We start from the raw sequence: 26,078 nt of genomic DNA on the forward strand, positions 1-26,078 counted from the left end.
AAACAGGAGAGAATTGTGAGTATGTTGTGTGAAGCTATATATATATATATATATTATATAAGCATCTATTTGAAAGATGCAGAAATCTTCAGTATTAAATTTGTCTATGAATTTTAGAAATAATTTTACAAGAGAAGTCTATTCTTTTTAATCCCCTAATGGTGTTTTGTAAGAATTGGGTCAATAAATAATTATTTACCTTTTTCTTTCACATTTTATATATAATTGGGTCTTGCACGATACAAAAAAATTTCTGCCTGTTTGAATTGAAATGTTTTTTTTTTACTCCGCACCACTGACTCCAATCTTCGGGCAATGAAATGAAATGAAATGAACAGCAAGTGGCATATAGTTAGTTACGCCCTCTAAAACGACATAGTGTAGCATAGCATTTGTCTTCTGAACATGCATATATATGTATATAATATATATACATGTGGTGTTTTCTCCAGCACACGTTCTGATGCATATAATATGTTATTTATTGGATTTTTGTCAAGTTGAATGACATTCGATACAGTTCCAGTTTCGTGTAATTAATATATATGTTTTCTTTTTAAAAGAAAAAGGAAAGGGAAACGATTTTAGCACAGCTGTGTTTGGGGCAAGCACCACTCGATTCCCAGCCGATTTTTTTAATCAATTACTGATCATGTGACTCTAAGCTCCAGCTCTATGCATCCATCTAGATTTCAAAATAGGCCAACAATTCACTCAAACTAAGTGTACTTACTTATATGTATGTCTACATATAGTATCTATATACGAGTATGTACATACATATATGTACTATATATGGTACCTGTTCAATATGTATTGTTTTTGTCGCTGATTTGTGTGGCCCATTCATAAAACTGCATGAAATGCTAACAAATTAAAAAAATAAATAATAAAAGCGAGCACAAAATGGAAAGCAATCACAGTTGTGTGTCATCTGCGTCATCAGAAGAGCGTCAATGTTTTTGTGCTGCTGTTGTTGTTTTTATTGTTTTGCCATTGTATTTATTTATTTGGCAACAAATATTGTACATTTGTTGACCAAATTAAAAAGAAAAAAAATAAAATAAAATGCCAATATAATACAAAAATAAATATATTTAACAAAAATTTAATTTTGAATTTCTATAGAAATGCATAATTAGTATTTGTTTTTTATATTAATTTGTATTTTTAAACAATTAATTAGGCTAACATTGACAGCTTAAATGGGTCAACATTTTTATCAGATTGTAGGAAAATTTTACGAATTCAAAGTCAATTAATTTTGTTCTTCCGCGCCTGTAGTTATGCAGCGTCCAATTAGTTATAGCGACAGAAATTCTACAAATTGCGTAGCCGTCATGTTGACCGATTAATATCTATCCAATCAGCAACCTACCTCAACAGCATTCCTATATGCACAATACAAAAGCAGAGCTGTGCGGCCTAGTGAACCAGATCTAAAATATGATTTTTTTAAATTAATTAAATATTATTCAGGTCTCCGATTTATTGTGGGTACTAATCATCTAATTTTTTAAAAGCCTAAGGCACTTTTGATTTAAAATTTAAGAAACTTGCTTTACATTATTATTATTCAAATTTGAATATAAATAATAATTTGTCTTAAGAAAAACACTGACAATTCAAACAATTCAATACGATAATTAAAGGATAAATTTGAATTTCCTTCGGTGTTTAGTTTTAGATTTCATGGTTTCGATGGAAAAGTTTATTTTTAAACTAGATCGAACAAATTTAGAGAATTATCTATGGAAGCTGCTGAGCTCAGTTTGCCATCAGTTCGCCTGTCCTCAGAATTGAGAGTCCGGCACACATAGACGATACAACGTTTAATTTATGCAATTTAAATTTTATTTAAATTAAATGTTTGCTTGCCGTTGAGAAATTAGTGCGATTTATGCAGCCAAGACACGAAACGCTTTGTTTTTATTATCATTATTTTGTATTTTGCATTCAAGCGAACCTAAGCGCGGCTTTTAATGAAGCCTGGGAACTAGATAGATAGACATACCAACGTACAAACATACTCGTATGCATATGTATGTATATATATATATATATACAAGTATATTTGTCAGCGGACAGCAAGCGCGACTTAATCGTAATAAATAGGAATTAGCAGGCGTCTCAGATTTAGCGCACGTTTTGGAAATTAACGCGCACAATCCACTGGACTTTCTGAGTCTTATAAATAAACGTCTGGGGCTGTCGCCATAGAGGCTTGTCGGCTCTCTCTCCAAGATTTAGCAAATTTTAACCGTTTTTTAAAATTATAATTTATTGACTCTTTAACATAATTTAATAAGTAGGCCCATTATTTACTCTTTTTTTTTGAAGTAGGCTTTAATTGGAGCCATCTACCGATGCTTATTTTGTTAGTTATCGCTGATTTCTCATTCTTGAAGTCATACGGAAAGATCGATGAACAATTATCGACCCTTCTCATGGTACAGACTTAAAATATGAATAATTTATAACACAATCTTCTTAGCTGTGAACAGAGTATAAAAATAAAAAAGGTGGCAAGTGTATTTGTCATCATCATAGTCGGAATCGTAGTATATATAATGTTTCCAATTGAGTTAATTTTTATCATCGCATTACAATTTTGAAATTGGCACCGAAATGCAATTCGGAATTGCAGCTGCACTTCTAGTACAAATCGCCTGAGTCATTCATGGGATGCTTTTGTTGCCATTTGCGCGTTTTAAATTTAATATTTCTCTTCATTTTGTTTTATTTGATTTCCTTTCTCCATTTTGAAGCATTCGGCTCGCTATCTAATCTTTGACAAGCAAGCAGCGAGCACAGCACACGCACATTACTTACATAGCATTACAAACATACATATGTACATCGTACGAGTATAGTATAGTATAGTATAGTATAGTATAGTATAAAATAATTAAATGTCAAACTGAATTGTTATGAGATTATCTTGAGCTCGTCGCGTTGCCGGTTATATAAACGCCACTTCTTGGCTAAACTGATTAATGATAGACACATACACACACATAATACATATATTATCTGAAAGCCACAACTATAAGTATTTATAAATCTATGTAAGATTGTGGCGCTTTTTTTTTTTAAGTAATAATTTATTCTTTAGCCCCGTGCCATTTTCAGTCTTGATAAAAGGGTTGCTCTTTGGCAATTAAAAGGTTTCCCGATGTTATAAGTAGTGAGCTTAGATTTCTAACAAATGATGTCAAGTGACATTTAAATGAAGATTTCTACCTCATAATTGTAATATTTTAAAAAATCATTTATTTCTTCTTTTTAACTTCTTCGTAGTGAACTCGACCTTCTTTTCCCTGAATTTCGATTGCTCAAATAAAGATATTTAAATGAGTTCTAGCTCTCTGATACCAGCGATAAGATTAGATCATTCCGGTTTCACAATATCCGGACAATATCTAAGACATCGCACTCTTGCATATAAAACACGTTTTCCTATTCTGTATCTAACGAAAAATTTAATTTTTAGATTTCACATTTTTAGAGTAGTTCCACAAGTACTCGACCTTGCAACGAACACACAAACAATTAACGATAAATTATGATTATTTCTCTACATAGTCCCCTTTCAGCTCGATGCACTTTTTCCAGCAATGTGCAATAGCTTCTATACCTTCTTTACAGAGAGAAATGACGAGCTTCTCTAAATAGCAATCACTCGCGGCGTTTTTTTTTTCAAACTTGGACAAAGGATACATATATGTATTTCAAGGAAGAAGGAGTCATTTGGAACTTAAATTCATTGATGTTGATCACTGCAATGAATGGATGCATTATGTTGATGAAAGAATTCGTTCTTTTTTACCAGATGCGAGCATTTTTCCTTGATCTTATAACTCAAATCAGTCCACTTGTATCCCAACGCCATGTCCTTGCCTGCAGATAGAACTGCCTTCGCCTTCTTTGAAGTGTGTGTGAAGTGTTCAGTCCTTGTGTATCTCCATATATGTATATAGCATATGCCATTAAATAACAGATAACGATTGAAAATAAATACAAATAAACAACAACTTGAGGTATCAAGTAGCTTCTTTAGCTTCCTTCTTTATAAATAGAATTGTTAGGCGGATAGCTAATTGCCGCAACCTTTTACTCGTAGGATCTATAAAACTTCGGAATACCTTATCATTGATTCACAGTTCCATTACTTTATTTTGCGTCTCCGAATTCGTATGTAGACGTCGTGAAAGGCGTTTAGTGTGGCACTTAAAACATAAAACCATCAGTGCCTACCCTCCGACTAATTTGCAATAAAATAATGCTTTATTCGGGCTCCATGTCTATCGATAAGCGTAGGTTTATTGGATGGGCTCATTGCTTTTATTCTCGACTTATTGTTGTTGTTCTTGCTGGGTTTGCGGGCTTTACGGGTTTTCCGTCTGTCTATAATCGAGACCCATTTAAATTTAAATGACAGTCGGAGAAACGTGTTGTGAATTATTTACAGCAAAAAAAAAAAAAAATCAAACAAACAAATTCTCAAAGCCTCAAAAGATAGACAATTATAATTGACACAAGAGTAATTACAATACATGTGCATACATACATATGTATGTACATACTTGTATATACAAACTTATATACAAGTACATGTAGAAGCAGTCATCATCATTATCCAAACACTTAAACCCACAAAGTTCCGCATTGCAATTGAGAAAATAAAGCATAACATTATGTGGCAACAACAAAACGCTGCAATAGCAATAACAGTTGTTTAATTGAAAAACGAAATTCAATTTAACTGCACTTGCGCTGCTACAACAACAACAACAACAGCAACAACAACAACAGCAACAACGGCAACAAACACCAACACTTGCGCCTGCAGTTTGGGCAATAAAATGTACAAAGCATTGCAGCAGCAGCAGCAGCAGCGTCGACACCGTCGTCATCGCCGTCACTGTTGTTGTCGACGCAGACGCCGACGTCAACGCTGGCGTTAGCGTCAACGTTTTTTATTTGACTTACGCTTCGTTGTTGTAGTTGCTGGCTTCGCTGCTTAGCTTCGCAAGCCCCCATAAACTATTTTATCTATTGACACTGAACTTGAAATTTCCAACTGACATCCGACAATTGACAGCTCCGGCAAATGGCAGACCGACCACCTCACTAGAGAAGGAAACAATTCCAGGCCAGAGCACTGTGGGTCCAAACATTATTTCATCTTTTGATTTTTCCAAATCAAACTTTCTCCTATACCTTGCCCATTGCACGATACACTGCGCACAGGATCCTAATCAGCTCTATAATTTGTTGAGCTCAAAACGTTCAATTTCTTTGCTGCCTTCGAACAAGCTTTTAATTAACTTGTTCCTTCGTCTCTTATCCTCATATCTTTTATTATTTATACTCGGTTGTGTGCTTCCTTTTATAAATTCTTTAACATCTTATACTCTCCTTCCAATGGTACTTAAAGAGTATTCTGGCTCCCTTATCCAACCTTTTTGGGGAGAATTTAATTTAGTTCCTTTGCATAAAAAGTGCAGTGCAGTCCAATTTGCACCTCCACTGTAAATATATAAATATTTAGTAACTGCTGCTACATATGTATACTTACTATTAAAGATCTAAAGGACTTTCTTTCGTATGCAAAATATGTATTGTTTGCCGTATCTTATTATATAAAATATCCTTATTACCAGAAAAAATAATTCACATCTTTTAGGGCAATCAATGAGTCGACTTCTTACTCCAAATAGATCGATTTACATGCACTCGTATGGGTAAATCCGTAAGGGGGAATTTACGATACAAATTGAACTATCAAATCATAGAATAGAAATTGTTATAGAACCCGAATATCTCTTTCTCTACATTAGCAACATTCGCTGTTAAACAACAAAACCGATTTTAGTCATAAAAATTAAGTCAATGGCTTTTGAGAATAATTAACTGGAACTAAACATTAGGAATACTTAAATAAGTCGCCGATTAAGTGGATCAGCTTAGTACAAACTAAAGTTATGTAATTAATGTTTTACATTTGACTTTCAAATAAATGTGTTTGGAATTTCATATACCTTTAAAAAACACCCTTAACTATGGAACTGCACTTTTTGTGGGAACATTAATCCAATGTTTTTCTTACCTTAAAACTGTTTTAAGCCGCACTGTCAATTTGTTGACCTCATTTGCGATGGGATTTTTCAGTTATTTATAAAACATATTTGAAACCGTAAATCTTGCAATTTATCGCATTGTAATACTTGCGCTAATCTGGCAATTAATGAGCTTAAATATTTAAGTAATAAAAAAAAAGGCAAGCAATTAACCAGTTGGAAGAACAAACACCTAATATATTTCTTAATATTCTTTTTGATAATTAAGCATTCAAATGAAAATAATTCGACAAACAAATGTAATTTTGCTCGCAAAATTAAATGGGCTTACCATTTTTTTATATCAACTATAAATATATTTTTAAAAAAATATTCAAATGTTGAATTTGGTAAGCAAGCCTGAAACAACAAAAGAGCTATTTTTTTCATACTAGTTATTGGTTTGTGAATTTAATTATTTTTTAATTTGTAAGTTAATTCCTTGATTTCTATAATTCCAACTGAATGCCAGCTGAACTTCTTCCGCAACAAATACTCGTTTATTTTTTAAGTCTGATCCTCTATGGGGGACACAGGCAAACTAACTTAATCGTCAAAATGCTTCATGCTGCAATGTGGCGTATACGTAATGCGTATTTTTTTCCAAGAGATTGCGCATAAGTTTGGCTTGCTTAAAGCTATTTTTGTTGTGACACACACACACACACACACACCCACACAACCATATAAATCAACACATTTCAATTACTTGTTTGAGGTGATGTTATTGTTGCTGTTGTTGTTGTTTATTTAGCCACAACTTTTAATCTTATCGTCATGTGGAAAAACTGTGTTGGCAAGCTGCTCAAAATTCAATATGTGGCCTTTGTTGGTCAACAACAGCAGCTACGACACCAACAACAACAATGTTAGCAACAACTGCAACATGTCTAAGTTAAGACTGAAGTGGTTATGTGTCCATGTGCAGCTATAGCCTTTGATTTGGCCGATAAAATTGCATTAAACTTGGCATTGAGTTTTTCATTATCAGTTAAATTGAATTGGAATCGCAAGCTGCTTGATTGACTGAGTGATTGAGTTTTTATTGCCTGCTTGATAGCTTTTTCACAAATGTTGTATGCGATGCGGAGTCCACATATACATATACTTAGTTCAAGTGTCTCTGAAGATTTAGCCACGCGTTCTAAAGATTATCAGCATGTTACGTATACGCCAAGTGTTGCGCTCACTTTGATTTTATATTGAAGTTGAATGAATTTTGAATTTCGGCTACCGCTTCTGTTATTGTTGTTGCTGCTGCTGTGGATGAAAACACCTCAAGACCTTATCGATGCTGTTGTGAAAAGTCGCCATAAAAATTCCTCTCGATGCGTGTTGTAAACTTGAAAATGTCGCCGAAATGTCGTCAACTGCAACTTTTTCACTCTGTTCGATTTTTTGTTTCTTTGGCTGCTGCCAATAAGAAGCTTTAGCACACATTCCATGGCGCATGCCACTGCCAAAACTGGTTAAGTGTGTGTGTGCTTGTACAGTAAAATCGCACTAAGTCGACCTTAACTGGGTAGTTAAACCACAATTTATTTGATTCAAGTCGTTTTCAAAGTTGAAAAATGTAGATCTTTGATTTTAATCAAATCTGCCAGTCTTCGTAAGCATATGCAAGCAATGAAGAAGTAAATGCCTTTAACCAAAACTGTGGTATAACTTATTTAAATACATTTCGAAACTGTATTGGAATTATGTACATTTTGAGGTGAAAGCACAAAACTAGCTGAATAATCAAACTTAAATAAATAACACAGGCACTTTCCCTTATTAAATAAGTGTTGCACAGGAACCCCTACTCACATAAAGGAATCTTTGCAAATAATTTGCACACAAACTTCTTTTATACACTTACAAAAATTGGCTTTGGAAAGTAAAATCCTTCTTGTGTTATTTGTGGGACCGTTCACTAAAATGGTTTTTACTGTTGCGTTCAACACTTTAGTCGTTTGTTGTCATTAAAAAAAAAAAAAACACAAAAATTTGTGTGTGTGTGCGTGTGTGTGTGTGTGGGCTGAAGTGCAAGTGTCCAAACTTGCTCCCTGATGCTGCAAAAATACAAAATTCATAATCAAATTCGAGTGAGACTAAATGAAAATCAAAGCAGACAACAAGCAGCGAGCAGCGGAAAGAGACATTAAAACCAGTTAACATTTGAAAAATCGAAATCAAATGCGAGTGCTGGCAAAAAAAAAAATAATAAAAACCAAAAACAAGAAACAACAAAACGGTAACAGAAACAGGCGGCAGCATCGTGCTTGTTATTGTAATTCACTGCTGTTGTTTTTGTTGTTGTTGTGGGCATCAGTATGCCGCGTGCCCGGCACGGCAAAGGCAGCAACAACATCATCGGCCACGGTGCCAGTAGAGTGAAGCAAAACTTAGCAGTGTGTGTGTGTGAGTGTGTGTGTGTGGGGATGTGTGTGATCAGCAGGTTCTTAACCTTAAAATCCGGTTAAATACACACAGATTAGCGCTTCCAATAAATGCTGATAAAAACAAATGCCCAAATATTGATATTACCTTTAAAATATTCAAATTGAAAAGCAATTAAATATGTTCTCGAGCAACCAAGGAAGTGCTGTACAAATGATTTTTCAAAACATATGGTAACTGCAAGAAATGGGGTCTGAAAATTTGAAAAAAAAATGTTGCACTCCTGATGGTCAACCTTTTTTATTAACGTCTATTTAATGAGTAATCTTTACTACCTGCTAAAAACTGCACTAATGATGACCTGGCGAGGGAAAGGGTATTGGTATTGGCCCGTGTCTCCTTTAGGCTTTTGAACCGCAACCACACACAGGCAAAGGAAAAATAAAACTTGTTTATAAAAACAGAAAAAGGGTTGAATTTTCCACAGTGGTGGGGAACCACCATCCTTTAGCTAGATACGCTGCCAGACTTATTTTCTATTATTTTACAAGTATTTATTTATTTATGTCAGCAAACATTGACTGTCGACTTAGGAAATATATAAAAATTATAAAAAGCATCTTATAAGCTAGATAAGCCTGAGAAGGAGAAATCTAATCAAATTACAATAATATCTAATTAACGCCACTGACCCGGTGGGGGAATATAATTTGCCCTTCGGCTAGCTTGGCATCCCATCTTAAGATTTCTGTAGAAGCTGTAGAGTTAAGGAAGAGCGCCTTGTTCTTTCTCATCAAATTTGGTTGCGATACGAAAATAAATAGAATGGTTTTTAGTAGCAAGAGTTTTCATTTATATTATTTTAAATATAAACATATAAAGTAATAAGACTATATGTAGCTTGTAAACAAGTTTGTGTATTCCTATGTGTTATAGTGGAAAAGTTCTTAATGTTCATACAGACGAACGTGTGTATATCAATTTTGCTCATCGTGCTGACCTGGGACCTGTTACGTATATTTCGCGCTTAGAATTTCTCATCAACTCTTTAAGCTGTCGAATATAAGGTATTAAAACATTATTAAAGTGGGGTCGCCATATGAAACTTTGAAAACAATATCCGGAACACTTGCATTTCTTATCAACTGCAATGTTTGTGATATATTGAATATATATATTTTTGACTGATTTATATGCACATATAACAAACACACCAAGCTCTGCGATCTTTATATATTAAGTATTATATATAAGTACGTATATGTATATTTTTTATTCATATCCAGAATTGAATTTGTTTTTTAAATACCAAAGGTTGTTGCCTTCCATTGATTTCTGTCGCGTTTATTTTTAGTAAATGCCTATCTTTTATTTGTTTATTTTAATCCATTCTAAACAATATATACAACAATTGTACAAATACTTACAATGAATAAACAAACAAAAGAAAAAAGAAACTACAACGTCCATCATTCGTTGTTGTTGTTTGCAGCCATATCAACGGTCCGGTGACTAAGCTGCACTCCTGCCCTTCCTCCTCCAAAGACACGACGAACGCAAGCAAAGACGCGACACCGACGAACTGGACGGCGAACTCAGCGCACAAGGACGACGACGACGACGCCGACGTACGACACACACACACACACACACACAGACACAGACACACACCCACACACACACACAAACAAACAACACCTCACGTATTAAAAATGTAAACGAAACGTTTTGTCTTTTTCAATTTTTTTCAATTCTTTTATTTTAATACATTCCAAAGCAAAACAAAAACAAAAAAAAAACAAACTACAAAAAGTTAATAATATTACAAAAAAAAGGTGTAAAAGTTTTACAAAACTCGCATTTGAGTCAATATTTTCCATAACATTTGTATTACGCTTTAAACTTATTTATTTATGAGCATAGTTTTCTAATTCTACAATAACATCAACAAATTGTGTGATATTTCCAATTATTGTTTTTGTTTTATTGTTTCTCTCGTGCGTTTATTTCTAGTTAATTATAATATTTATTCCTTTAAAACAAAAAGAAAACGAAAACAATAGTGCAACTCTACTGGCAACGATTTGCTCTCTCCTTGTGGCAAATTATGAAAAAACCAAATATTATTCCAATAACAACCAATTGCACTTGATTTATGTTCGTATAGCCGCCTGCAAGTTTAGTGCGCACCACGCGAGGCAAGCAAAGAAAAACAAAAGAAATTAAAGCATAACTAAACAAAACAAAAACAAAAAAAAACAAAAAAACAGCAAGTTCAATTAGTTTAATATACACAAATATATATAGAGAAGGTATATGCGTATATGCGTGTTTTCTTATGCTTCAGTTTATGAATTTATGTTGTTCAATTAAACAATAATTATAAATACTCAGCAAGCAATATAAAACACAACAATCAACCACAACATACAACACATACCACAAACCACACACCACGGTAACAAATGCAAAAATGTCGCCGCCAAACGAATCGAACATGCAACAACAGAATACAACATTCCCAGTACCACCACCAACAACAACAACAACAACAACAGCAACAACCATATCCATTCCTACACTAACATCCATAAACACAACCAATGCGAGTTCCCCCCTCCCAACACCAACACCACCACTATCCACTAACCCGACGACAGTCACAACCGCGAGCACAGCAACAACTGCTCAGGATGCAATCGACATACCAAACCAGATGAAGTTGCGAACAAATACCAACAACAACAACAACAGCTCACTCTCTCCGCTCAATGTGCGACGTCTGCCATCCGATCTGAGAAGCGTAGATTCTTCAAAAACTTCAACATCCTACACGAGCAACAATGGGGTGCCTCATGGACAATATCGTAATACACTACCACCATCAACACAAACACCAACACCAACAACTATCAATATCAGCAACTACAACAACAACAATAATAGTAATACAAATAACAAGAATAGCAACACGACAATAACACCCTCATACCAACAACAAGTGTCCACCTTGACAACAACAACACCATTAGATGATGTTGCTTCTTCGGATGATAAATACAAATTGTTTACTATTTACGACGGAAACGGTGAGTGGTCCCGAAAGAAATATATATACAATAGTACAAAAGTACAGAATACTGATACTTTTGGGTATACCTAAGTACTCGTAGTACTCCGCCGTACATTCAACAATTATCGTACAGTTGGCAGCTGGCATTGGGAACACAAACATACAGGTACTATATGCTTGTGTTGCGTAAGGTAATTACAACCGATACATCTGTGGATATATACATAGGTATACTCGTACATAATGAAAAGTTTCTATAGATTTTCGAGTGGAATGTACTTATAAGTATTGTATGCCAGGGCAGTCATATTTTTTTTGTTTCTTTGAAGGCACAAAGTGTGATTTAAAGGTAAGGAAAGTGTCAGAAATCAAGATGTTCCCATTCGAATTACTAGATTTATTACTATATGTTACAAATGGTACATATTTCTATGCTTAAGTACCAATAGAAGAAATCGTCTCAAATTTCAAGATAAGAGCTGCTTAAATATATGATTTGATACTCAGGAGCTTATTATTTGAAGTTACAGCCCTTAATTAGCCACAGCGTTGCCTCGTTACCTTACCTTTTTCATATAATAAACTAATATAGGCGACTCTATAATATTAAATTAAGAACACTGCCCTCCTCTACGCTTCTCATACGAAGCACTTAAGCGAAGTCATTTTGGGCAACAATTTTTAAAACACAGCCCTCCTCTGCGCTTCTCTTGCGAAGTCACTTCAATATCAAGTCAATTTCTAAGAGCTATTTAATTATGTGGCTATATCCTTCGATATTCATAATTGTATTATGCCTTCAACATCGTTTAGTTCTCCATATGTTAGGTTCCCTTGCCTCAGGATTACTGTCACATTATTACTATATTGATCATTTTTCATATTCCTTGCTTTATACTTATACTATACACACACATAATGCATGCAAGACAAACTTTTTCCATTTCTCAATACCTATGCACTGCTTTCAATAATTTTTTAAGTGGGAAACAGAAGGCGATTGAAATCAAATTTCTTATCCACACACATACTATACTATACACATACTTCCAAGTTTTTACATATTCCATATGAACACAAATATCAAGGCACGATTCTTAGGCACCACAGCACCATTTATATTTACATTATTGATGTATAAATTAGGTTGGGGGGAAAAATTAATGTATTTTTCTTAGCATATTTTCAAATATTATATTTCTTTCAATGACTTTTTGCTCTTTTGAGTATAGCTTATAATTCTGTTCCTTGCTGCAGATAAGGTCGACCAATAGATTTTCGTGAATAAATTTTCCTATGAATGCAGATCCGGCACCAGATCTGAACTATACGGTAGGTGCATTGGAACAGCGCAACACGTCTCCAGCATCTCCGATTCTGGTCATTTATTTCCAATCTCTAGCTAAAAATTGCTTAAATGTTGACAGTGGAGGTCCGAATTCAGATCAAGGATCCCCCAACTGCACAGAAAAATCTTCCCAACTGTTAGTCCTGGCCTGGACATCGTTGGAGTTGCTTCACCGAGCTCTGATTGCGATTGTTTACGCAGAACGTTATCGTATGTGACCCACTTTTTTGTCATCTGTCCAGAAATGGGACGCTTAACAGATGGAAATTCGCCCATTTTTTTCCTTTCCTTTTTCTTCAAAAAATATATGGATATTAAATCCATGATAACTGCTTAATCCCAGATATCAAACAATTGTATCGACCTATCAACAATTCACAGTAGGGGGAATTCTACATTTCCAATAAGCTCAATCAGTGTGACCAACATATTATAATTGAGTTCTTTCCGTTCCTTTTTCTCCAAAGAAATATATTTAAAATCCATGATAACTGTTCATCCCAGATATCAGAAAATTGAATCGACCTATGAACAATTCACAATTTAGACCTTTATTTCGGCGGGGAATTCTACATTTCCAATAAGCCCAATCAGTGTGACCAACATATTATAGTTGAGTTCTTTCCATTCCTTTTCCTCAAAAAAAAAAAAATATTTAAAATCCATAATAACTCTTCATCCCAGATATCAGAAAATTGAATCGACCTATGAACAATTCACACTAGACCTTTATTTTGGCGTTTTCCATTCCTTTTTCTCCAAAGAAATATATTTAAAATCCATGATAACTGCTTAATCCCAGATATCAGAAAATTAAATCGACCTATGAACAATTCACACTAGACCTTTATTTCGGCGGGGAATTCTACATTTCCAATAAGCCCAATCAGTTTGACCAACATATTATAGTTGAGTTCTTTCCATTTCTTCTTCTCCAAAGAAATATATGTAATATCCATGATAACTGCTTAATCCCAGATATATGGTGCTGAAGAAGAGTGATCTCTGCAATGGACTGCAACAACCGCTCTCAAAAGTAGAATTCCTATTAACATCAAGAATTCATACTTGACAGGAAATTGGGGCGAATAATTCGAATCGACAGATTCTCGTGCTCGTGCATTGAAACTTTTACCATTGCCCACACACACTTAAATTTTTTATTCTGTTGCCAAACAGCGAGCACGCCAAATACAAAAGTAAATAAAGCTTCAAATACTTGTCAAATAATGCCTCATGAGTGTTCGAAAATAGCACAGAATTGAATCATGCCAGACGCTCGCTTGAGTTCCTTAATTGCACCTGGACCGACTAATATGGGATTTTGTTCTTTTATTTGTTTAATTTTTTTTTGTGTGTGCTTTTAAATGTTGCCATTTGAGTGTCTCCATTTGTTTGTTTGTCTCGTGTCACTACTCTATTATAAGATAAACATATAAAATGTTTATTAATTAATGCATGGTTGTAGTCGTGTCTGCCATTATATGTACATATCTTTATACCCATCGTCTAAAGACAATTGCTTGGCATAATCTTCTTGAGAGGGTGTTTTTTGTTTATTTTCTTTTTTATATCCATTGCTTCCAATTATTAGTCTCTTCAAATTTCGAGTACAGTGAAAGCTCTGTATATGACTTTTTGTTTCTCTCAAAATAGCTTTTAATCTTTATTAAAAAAAAAGATAATATACTTGAAAAGACAAAAACCAATTGCCAATAACTGAAAGTAAAGCACGTGTGTTGCAAAATCTAAATTTCGATCCAAACATTACATTTCTAATCTTCATCTGATGTTGCGTCTAATCATCTATATTGAGTTGACAGTTCAAATCGATATAAAACAATTGATTTTATTTTTATTTCGATTGCACTACTAAAATAAAAAGAACTCAGTTGCTATCGTCATACTTTAATGTATCGCTTTTGAAAGATGAATAAAATTAGAATATAAATTGTGACATTAATGGGTTAATTTGTATATTGTTTATGGAGAACGTCTGCTGACTACTTATCTAGAAGCGGCGAAAGAAAAGTTCGAACAAAAACAAAAACAAAAACTTGTTTAAGCCGCCCAGACGACCGCCACATTGGATTCAAATAATAATGCTAATTATGAGATGGTGAAAAAATGAATATATTGAAATGTGTATATAAAAAATTCGTACAAAGTTTATTTGGAAGTAAAGTGCAAAATTTTGTTAGCCCGACTGGCGACAATGGCGGCGCACACCACACACACAACACACACACCCCATGATTTATAGTTTTACTAATTAATTGCTTTGCTAATTGCATAATCTTGCTAAATTTAGCAGCACATCCCAGACACACACCACACACACACACATATATATATATATACAAATGCACTCTTATGTAAATATATGTGTATATATGCATGCATTTATCCCAAAAATTATTAAATGACTGGCGCCTTATTTATTACCTATTTTTCACACATTTCCCCCTCTCTCTTTTTTCTCCACTCTCTCTCTCTCTTTCTTTGTCTCTTGACAGACCCCGACAATGAGAAATTGTCCGGCCAACCATATTCGACAACTGGTTCACTAAGCTCAATCATCACGACGTCCATAGCATCCTCAGAACCGGATCCTGGTGCGGCGGGCGGTGGTGGTGGAGGTGGCAGCGGTGGCCCTGGTGGCCTGCAAACGGATGCCTCAAGCATTGCTGGCATCAATGGGAGCTCCGAAGAGAAATTGGCATTGAATCGGCCGGGCATCAAACAGGAGAAATGGTCCACGATACTCATACAAGTCTCTATACCCTTTCTGCTCGCTGGCATTGGAACCATTGGCGCTGGTATTGTGCTGGGCCGTGTCGAGGTAATTACAACAATTTCTTTAAATCAGATCACACTTGTTTATGATTTGGTGTGAAATTACAATGATTACAATGATGGGGTACTGCTCGATAAAGGAGCTAAAATATTGCCATATTTGTTTGCAATTTTCCGCATTTCTTTTGATTTCACTTGTGCGAAGGCAAACCAAATTTTCAGAAACCGCAACAGAATGAAAACTACGAATAGTTTAATTTCAATCGAAAATGGGAATAAATATAATAGCTCAAAATATAAGAAAGTTTCCCAAACATAAACACATCGAATACAAGTATATATACTTTTACAGTTAAAGTCGTGCAATCGATTCACAGCTTTAAAAATTCGTCATGACTATCATAAAGTATGTATGCTTTCGAAACTATGTACTATTTGTTGAGCCAACAAAGAAACATGTAAATCGTCTTTTTTATGTAGAAATTATATTCAATCTTGGAAACTAAATGTTTTTTTATAGAAATCTTTTAAAAAAGTATACTTAAGTGTTCTTTAGTAAGGTATTTGTAATGCAGAAATAAAAATGTATTCGATCCTTTATCACTGTACCTGAATGTGTATGAAATTGCTTCAACAAATAGGCTTACCATTTGAAAGTATTGCATAGGCATTACCGGAAATCTTACTGTGAAACCCCTTTTTGCTATTAATCACGAAGAGAGTTGGCAACATTAGTAAAGAAAAAGGATGAGGAGGCGTCTTCAGTTGGCAGGATCGGTCGACAAATTCAAATATAACTTATTGCTGTTACGATTTGGAGAATAGTATTTATTTAACAAAAAAAAACTCCTCCCAATATTTTAAAGCAGCTAATATCTTAAACCAGTTATTGAGCGTTAATATTATGTCATAACAAAAGATCTTGTTATGTTATATTATTTAAATACATATGTGTATATTATTCTTTCATTATTTTTTATTATTATTATTTATTTCATTTTAAATTAACTTTTTGTTGCTAGAGGGGAAAAAACAATTCAGCTCTCCCGCCGACTATCATCTCTAGTAGATATTGTCAAGCCGCAGTGGATCGTAATTATAGAATCGCTGGTTGGTAATAACCGTTACAAAATTATTGCATTTGCAATAACAATTACGGTCAAAATTAGAATTGTAAAACCGAGAGCTGTTTCTGCGCTCCATTGCCCTCGAGTTGAGGGTTTCGTGGAGACAAGTTTTTTTTCTTCTTTTTTTTTTTTTGATTAATCTTGAGTCTCGTAAATTGCCGCATTGACATTGCGCGCATATGTATATACTATAGTGAGAGATAAAGATAAAGCGGAGACAATAAAATGCCGGCTAATTAAATTGTAAAATTTAATAATTCGGGCTCATTAAAATTACACGAGAGTAACGGCAGCAACAGCAACAACCAACAAGAAATACTTCCAGAGGGGCGAGCAGGGGGGATCGATCAGTGCTAAGTTTTTTTGTTTTTTGTTCTGTGTACATTTTATGTGCTTGCTTATTATTTTATGCGTTGTTGTTTTCGCTTTGCCTGCCAATTAGCACCGATTTTGGACCAAACTCCAATGAACCAGTCATCTCTGGCCCCACACCAGATTGAGGCGCCCACGCCCGACATAAATGATGAAATTCAAATACAAACGTATGCAGATGACTTTGCTAATTGACTAAGATTCTGAGATTACCGATAGCGTTCTGATTTTTTTATGTGTATAGATGTTCCAATACGGAACATTGGATCAATATTCATGAGGATGATTCATATGGTCTAGCTTCTTACTTTTAAAAAAAGCACATATATGTAGAAGGTGTGTCTCAAAATAAAACCAGAACACATCATTTATAATTTAGCAAAATAAACTTATATTATTCAAATTAATCATTTCCGACTCAATACTATGATCTGTACCATCATGAACAACTTCAAACAAGGAGCTTCAAAAGCTTCGATATCCTTTAATTGGCAGAGGCAATTTTCTGAAAAGGTAATAGTCATTCGAAGACAAATCAGCCGAATGGCATATAGGAAGTGGTTGATGGTTAAAACCAACGAATTTCCGATCAAATAATCATAGAAACAAATCAAAATTGTATCCAATTTTAAGCTCTCTAAACGACTTTCCTTCCATTTGAAACTGTTATGCTTGGTTTCAGGCACAATATTGTACAAGAAGTTTTAGTTTAGGCAGAAAAGCAGAAAAAGCCAACCTATTAGTTTAAAAAAAAAAATAATAATTTATTCTGAATAAATTTTAGGATCGGCTCTCCCCTGCGCTTCTCATACGAAGCACTTAACCATCGAAGCCAACTTAAGCTCCAACTGCAGCCTCTAATCATATCATAGGCTTCAATTATAAAACTGTCATATCAATATAAGCACTTATTAGCAATTATTTATTAAAAGTACGACAATGTACGATAGAAGACCACAAAATACACCATACATGCAATATCAAAGACCAATTGTTTTTTTAATTGAATTAATCATAATTCGATAATTTATTTCCCACTTTATGAAACTAATAAATGGGAGTACTTCATTTCTAATCGCCATAATAAACATTGAAGTTGCCCCGCTATTAATTGATTGATTGCTTTCCATTAAAAAAAAAAAAAAAACATGCTGCCTTGTACTTTCGAATCCGTAAATCTTGTTCGAACAAAATTGGAGGGTAGCTTTCAAGAAAATATCGCACTTTTCGTTATTTAATTTACAAATGGGACACTTTAACTAACTGATAAGTCAATTGCGAACACAATTGTGTATACATACACATCTAGATATTTCTTGTTTTTCGCTGTCTTTCAAATAGAAAAAAAAGTAATTGCAATGACTGTACCCTGAGAACTTCGGGTATGCCAAATGGCGAACAAATTAAACGATTTATTATCATTTTTCAAATTGCTTTAGGAAATTCTAATCAACTAATTTGCCATGCTTAAGTTTTTTTAGTCTGAGAAAAGAAAACAACAAAAAAAAATACACACACAAATGCAAATGCCAATAAGCTGTGAACATTATTTACATAAGCCCTATTAAATATTTAATGCATTAAAAAACCCAAGTGCACAATATAATAAGTGAAGATATAAACAAAATAAAGGCGTAAGTTTACAAGTTTACAAATATTTTGTGTGCCTAACAGTTGGAAAAGAATCGCCACAATTTAAATATTTTTACCATCGCTTTTTCACCACAGTGTGTTTTTAATCAAATATCGATTAGTCATGTTTGATTTACACTATTGATGTAAGAGGTGTACAATAGTCATCGATCTTGTACATCGGAAATCGATGCCTTGATGTTTTTAAAAATATCGCATTAATGCATTATCAGCTAGAAATAGACGATTTCTCCTCTATAAAGGAGCTGAATTATAATATAGATAGTAACAAAATATCTTAGTAAGGTAGAAAGTTCGAAAACTCACATACTCCCTGGAAATTTCTCAACCAATCACTTAAGTTCATATCATATGGGAATTCAATGTGTAATAGTTTTAAATTGTATCAAAACTATAAAAAAAACTTATTGATATGAGCGGTAGAGCAATTTTTTAAAATCAGAATTTAATGAGCTCTAAATTTTTTAAAATCAGAATTTAATGAGCTCTCTAATTGTTTGCTTCCAGAAATGGTACGTGTTCCAAAGCGTAAGCGAGCTCTTCATTCTGGTGCCGGCGCTGTTGGGTCTGAAAGGCAATCTGGACATGTGCCTCGCCTCGCGCCTCTCTACGCAAGTCAATTTGGGTAACATGACGTCGAGGAAGGAGGTGACACGCATGATTGTGGGAAACATAGCGCTGGTGCAAGTGCAGGCCACTGTGGCCTCCTTTCTGGTGGCCATGTTTGCAGTATCTGTGGGCGCAGCAATGAACGGTTCCTTCTATTTCGACCATATGATGCTGTTGACGGCCTCGGCGATGTTTACGGCCACCTCGTCCTGCTTTGTGCTCGGTAAGCATTATTATTATTTGTAGCTCAATTAAATTAATAACATCTCAATATATATTATTCTTATTGTGTATATCGATTACTTCTGGCAGACTTTGTTCTCGTAGCAGTAATTTTATTCTCAGCCAAATATCGCCTGAATCCGGATAACCTGGCCACACCATTGGCTGCCTCTATTGGCGATGTTGTTTCTATCAGTCTGCTGTCCTTTATTGCCTCGCTGCTCTACGAACATATAAGTGAGTGGCCTAAACTTAAACCTATCTTGGCCTCCGTCGTCTAACCCTAGCCATTTAAATGCGCAGAGACTCATCTATGGATCACGTTCATTGTGGTTGCCTGCTATCTGGTCCTGTTACCCATGTGGGTCTTCATCGTGCTGAGGAACTCGTACACTCGACCTGTGCTCAAGAGCGGCTGGGTGCCTGTGCTCTCCGCGCTCTGCATTAGCGGGTAAATCTCCTCTAACTATATTTTTCCGAGCTTCCGTTAGAGGCTTTAATATATCGTTTAGTCATTAGGATGTAAAGCTTTTTGAGTATCGAGCCCAGCTCTCTCATCATCATATAACTAAAAAAAAAAAACAAAAAACTGTGTTCTTGGTCTAATAAAAGGACATTTTCTAATACATTCGTATGATCGAACTTTAGAAAAAAAAAAGAGAGTCTTCAATATTAACCAGTCTATAAACAACATATTAAACCTTGCAGAAGGACGAACCTAACGATGATCACAACTTAGAATTGGAAATATTTAATCAATCAACTGTTTTGTATTTTTGTTATAGAAACGCAAACAAATATTTTCAAATTAGAGTGAGTCTTAAAAAAAACTTCATCAAAGCATGATCCTAATACTTTCGTATGATCGAACTTTGGAAAATAGAGAGTCTTCAATATTAACCAGTCTATAAACAACTTATTAAACCTTGTAGAAGAGCGAAACTAACGATGATTGTAACTTAGAATTGGAAATATGTAATCAATCAACTGTTTTGTATTTTTGTTATAGAAACGCAAACAAATATTTTCAAGTTAGAGTGAGTCTTAAAAAAAGCTTCATCAAAGCACGATCCTAACCTAAAATTAGAAATAGAAAACGAATCCATTTTTTTGTGTAGGAAATGTTCTATTTATATTTATTAAGTTTTTGCAGTCATGATTGAAACATAACATCAATCTCTCGAATACAATTGGAAATAGAAAAGTTGTCGAGACTATCGCTGTTTAGAGCCAGTTTTCAGTTTGAAGAGAATCCATTGTTGTTGAAGTAATTGCCAGACACAGATGTGTTATTTATAAACTTGATCGCTTTGAATAGAAATTATAGTATTTGATATATTTTTTCTGTTGCTGGCCAAACCTGACCATATTTAGAGACTCGCTGATACTTTCAAGCGTTCAAGTGCTGAACACTTTTTCAACAATTCTTTTTGTTGTAGTTGTTTGTTGTTTTTTTTTTTTTTTTTTAATTTTATTGGGGCCATGATAAACACAATCTATTTATAAACAATCTTGAATTGGACAACGACAGCAGCATTTCTTTGATTTTGATTTTTGCTATTGCCATTGTATTGGTGGGATTGGTATGGTTTTGCCAAATCATGGTCAGTTGCTGTTCCAACCTAAATTTAAATGTATTGTGTTTTATTTATACGAACAGAGCCAGACTCTGGTGGACTCTGGCAATTAAGTGTTGATTGTGTGGCCCCAATTGTTGGTCAACTACTATTACTACTTTTACTACAATTTTTTCTTATATTATTTACTAATTTATGAAACTAATCGATTGCAGGCTCGGAGGTCTTGTGCTCGATGCGGCCGTTGAAGTCTTCAATGGTTTTGTGGTCTTTCAGCCGATCATCAATGGGATTGGCGGCAATCTGGTGTCAGTGCAGGCCAGCAAGATATCTACAATGTTGCATCAGAGCTCGATTATTGGCATTATACCGCCGCACACAAAGATCTTTGAGTGGCCGTGGCGTGCGCTCTTCTCTGGCGGTAAGTCCATGCACAGGAAATTACGAATTTCGAATATACTCCAAAATGTCATTTTTTTTCTTATAGTGCCATATGCGAAGACGGCTCGCATTTTGATTGCCATGTCTATACCTGGCAATGTTATATTTATCTTTGCGGCCGACTATATACACATGTCCACATCGACGGTGACGGTGGCATTTATGATGTCCTTCCTAATTGCCAGTTTGATACAGGTGCGTAATTCTTAATTCCCAATACATTTGGTCAACCAATCCACAGCCATTTGCTTGAGTTTCTTTGGCTCTTTCTCCAAATAGTTTAATTTAAATTTTAAAAAGTTTACTCTTCTTTTTATTGTGCCTATTTTATTTTTATTTAATCTCAATTCAATTCCTATCTATATCTAGCCGGTGTTCATCATATTTCTCAGGATCTTTGGTTCAATATTCAAGTATATTTGATTACATTTCCAACAAAAATTTTCTGATTTCTTTATAGATTAGTTGATTATGTTATTCTACATTTCTTATTGTTATCTAATCTCAATTTAATTCGCCTGTCCGTGTGAAGGAACGGGAAAAGCAAAATTTATATTTCAACTGTCAATACTGTTTTTGACTTTTGTTTTATGGCCATGACACTAATGGCTTATTCATGCTCTGTCGCTTGATGGAGTTTCTGGGAGTAGTTTTTTGAAAAGATTTTAAACGTATTTTAAAATGAATTCATTTTATTTTTTAAACGTTTTTACTTTTGTCCATACAATGCCTATCTTCTAAGCTTATAGATCTGATTAAATCATCATGTGATTTATAAAATATATAATATATAATATTATACGATACGTATAAGAAGACAGTTTATCTTCAGAAATACCCTCACTATCCTAACTATTGTGAACTGAGTTATATTTTTATATATGTTTCCAATTCTGTACGCCTTTAGTTCTGTTTACAAGTATGTGAGATTATTATAAGTACGTAGCTCATTTAAAAATAATGTGTTTAATGGCATATATATTGTATGATCTTTACAGGTAATGATTCTGCTGTATATAGCGCATATAATCGTGCATGCCATGTGGAAGTGGAAGATCGATCCGGACAACTCATCGATACCCTATCTTACCGCACTGGGTGATCTGCTGGGCTCTAGTTTGCTAGCTTTGGCATTCCTATTTTTATTGTCCATTAACCAGGAGTACGGCGGTGGCATGGATACCTTAAATGCGCCAAATTAAGAGGCATAGAAGAGCGATAAAGTTGCAGTTGAAGCTGAAGCTGGAGTTGAAACGTAACAAAGACAGGGAGCATGACTCACTATGGCACTCGAAGCCTGTACTATATATATATATATATAGACACTATATATATTATTATTTAAATTGTAATGTAGACTTTAGTTAGGCACGCTCTTTGTCTGCTTGACTTGTTGTTGTGGTTTTGGGGCGGCGGAGTCGTCGTTTTCGACAATGCCACTTTCATAGTTAGCACGCAATTTAGGAGAACTTTACGAAACATAAAACTTGATAAAGCAGTTGAAATGCAATATTAAAGAACTGTCATGTACCTAAAATTCAAGCAAACACTCTTATAAAAGAGGAAACTAAAATTGTCACCCACACACACAAAACACTATTCAACATCTTTACGAAACAGAATTGTTACCAACAATATATATATATATATAAATGTATACTGTTCTTTTCAAAATCTTTCGAAAGTTAATGCTTCTATTTCTGCAAAAAACAAAAAAAAAACGAAAACAAAAAAGCAATAACATACTTTAAAATTTTTGGTTCGAATTCTCAGATGGCTTTTTGCCAATTCCTTTGCTATGTTCATTACCAAAAGAAAACAAAAAACAAAAACGAAACCACTAAACCAAACCATTCTATGAACTTTGAAAACTGAAAGTGGCCTAAAAATGGCGCTCAAGGGAATGAAGCATGCAGAGCAAGACAAGTAATATTTTTTAAGGCTTTTAGGACAATACTATTATTATACACATACCACGTATACACAATTTGAATAGAATTGCGTTAAACAGACAAAGCTATGTGCGTGAAAATAATTCGAAAACAATTCAAGTGCATTTTCTTTCTGTTCATTGTTTAAATAATACAAATATTGTTTGATTTGTAAGCAGCCAAATATTGTATAGAATTATTACACACATTTAATTCTCACACATTGTGCATATTTTAATTAATTTGTAGTATTAGCGTCGATTTGATTTTTGCAAATCTCGCTCTATATTTATGTCTGTTCGTTAATTCTCTTCAATATTCTTATTATTACGTTTATTATTATTTGTGTGCGTTTCTAATATATATATTTTTTTTGTTTTTGCCAACCTCTACGTTAAAAGCAATACAAAGCATTATTTATTTTCAAGTGCGCCCAAAAAATACAAATAAACATACACGTAGCAATAATAATATATTTAATGTAATTGTCTGCTGAAGCAAGATAGTCTAGTAAAAAGGAGAAATATCTACTTTTTGTTGTTTTAACTTTATTTAACTGTAAATCTGCAACTATTTTATTTGAGTTTAAAGGCAGGATATAAGAAAATGCTAAAGCAATTGTGTACATTTTTTTTGTTTTTTTTTTTTTTTTTTTTTTTTTTTTTGTATTAGCGCGTTCTGTAAGCAAATAGGGAAAAGAAAAGACGTTTTAAAAGGAAATGTGATCGATATTTAATTATAATACATAAAATTAATGTAACTCGTAAACATAGCATGAATATGGTGTATAAAAAAACGAAACACAATAATACCAATTAAAATTAAAATGTTAAAATAAACGAAGAGTGTAAAAGAGTGTAAAAAGTTCTATTGATTTTATTTTTTCTGTGGCTATTATGAAAAATAATTAAGCTTTTTTCCTAATTTATTTTAGATTATTGTAAAGAAATTTCATTTGGTAAGTTAACACTAGGTTTAGTCAACAATACATTTGGACAAATTTAAGATAACGCGCTAAAAGCTAAAGGCCCATGAATGGATGAACGTTAAAAGAACCGTAGATAGCAATCCCCATAATTTGAAACTTCAGGTCACGGATCCTTAATATTAGTAACATTTTGCTAATAGCGTATGCAAAAAACATGCAACGTTATTTCTCCTCCGTGACGTCATGGCTTAGAAAGCGTTCACGGGTAGAAACTGCTTATGGATCGATTTACCCAATACAACAACTGCTAATCGATGCTCACCTTTTAACCCATTTTCAAATTTGCTCGCTGAGCAATGAGCAATACGTCTGAACCCAGATTTGAATACAAAGTATATAGTCTATATAAACGCAAATATATCGGTGAGTATTGCTGCTAAAATAACCAAATTTGGTACAGGTTCTCCTAGATCCGAAATAGCATAAGTTTGTGTTTTTAGCTACTAGGAAAAATAAAAAGGACACATGTATTCTTAGAAATATACCGAAAAGAATCGATATCCATAACTTCATTTATTCTTTCAGCGCAAAAATATGGTAAGTTTTAGAATCTTGTTGAATCTTTTTTCACTATTATTATGTATTTACATATATATAGGATAACATTTTTTGAAAAATGTTTTTTTGAAACGGGATAATAAAATCCGGAAAAAACTTAGCAAATTAATTGTAGTCTAGGCTATGTAAACATGTTAATGATCAAGATTTTAATTTAATAAAACCAGAATGTAATAAAAAATATACGCAAATGGTAGCTTTTTTATACCCAGGGTAAAAAGGGGTATATGTATTAGGTTTTTCAAATGTGACAGGCAGAAGGAAACATCTCCCACATCATATATATTCTTAATCAGCATCACGAGAGAAATCGATCTGGACATGTCCGTCTGCCTAAATGAACGCTGAGTGCACTTCAACCAAACTTGGTAAGTAGACGCTCATAGTCCTTAGGCAGTACGAGCTTATATTTATTTTTTTTAGCCCCCCCACCTCTCCAGGATAAAGAATTTCGTCAATACTGTCCACATTTTAAAAGCTATCTATATACAATTATCTACTTCTAAGAATAGTTCTTAGCGAAACAATTTCATCCCACAAAGTGCAGCATCAAGTTCATCTTTTTGCCTCCGCAATGGGCAGACATGACTCAGTGCCGGAAGTTTGCCTAAGTACAGGGTATTTCACTGTCGGTCTTGCTCGACTATCACAATCTTTCTTGTCTTAAATTACAAAATTGGCGGCTGACATATGATGTTGTATTTTGCTTAAATCTGTGTTTCTGGAGGCAACGCAGAATTAAAAGAACGGGCTGGCACGGCGCAAGAGCCTTCAGATAATACACACATCCACAAAGCTTGAGAGAAACGGTCTGTTTAGACAAGCACTTTCCGGTTTAAAACCAAATCTGTTGCTCCATATATGAGAGAGCAGCTGAAT

At 34.1% G+C, this 26,078-nt stretch overlaps 1 protein-coding gene across 4 annotated transcripts in view; it reads left to right on the plus strand.

The window, feature by feature from the left end:
* LOC115629805 (solute carrier family 41 member 2) overlaps positions 1-23,909 on the plus strand; it is a 51,161-nt gene extending 27,252 nt beyond the window's left edge. For 3 of the 4 annotated variants that reach the window (XM_030526370.1, XM_030526371.1, XM_030526372.1), the window contains 7 exons: positions 15,442-15,767; positions 19,381-19,705; positions 19,795-19,941; positions 20,008-20,155; positions 21,497-21,702; positions 21,769-21,917; positions 22,721-23,909. In XM_030526370.1, coding sequence (XP_030382230.1) covers positions 15,442-15,767; positions 19,381-19,705; positions 19,795-19,941; positions 20,008-20,155; positions 21,497-21,702; positions 21,769-21,917; positions 22,721-22,924 — 1,505 coding nt within the window. In that variant the 3' untranslated portion in view covers positions 22,925-23,909. Of the gene's footprint in view, positions 1-10,444; positions 11,594-15,441; positions 15,768-19,380; positions 19,706-19,794; positions 19,942-20,007; positions 20,156-21,496; positions 21,703-21,768; positions 21,918-22,720 lie in introns of those variants that run through there. The other variant, XM_030526368.1, reaches the window with a different exon arrangement.
* Positions 23,910-26,078: the final 2,169 nt, after the last annotated feature.

The sequence above is a fragment of the Scaptodrosophila lebanonensis genome, unplaced genomic scaffold (genome assembly GCF_003285725.1).
Source record: "Scaptodrosophila lebanonensis strain 11010-0011.00,11010-0021.00 unplaced genomic scaffold, SlebRS2 tig00000165-arrow-arrow-pilon, whole genome shotgun sequence".
Lineage (NCBI taxonomy): Eukaryota > Metazoa > Arthropoda > Insecta > Diptera > Drosophilidae > Scaptodrosophila > Scaptodrosophila lebanonensis.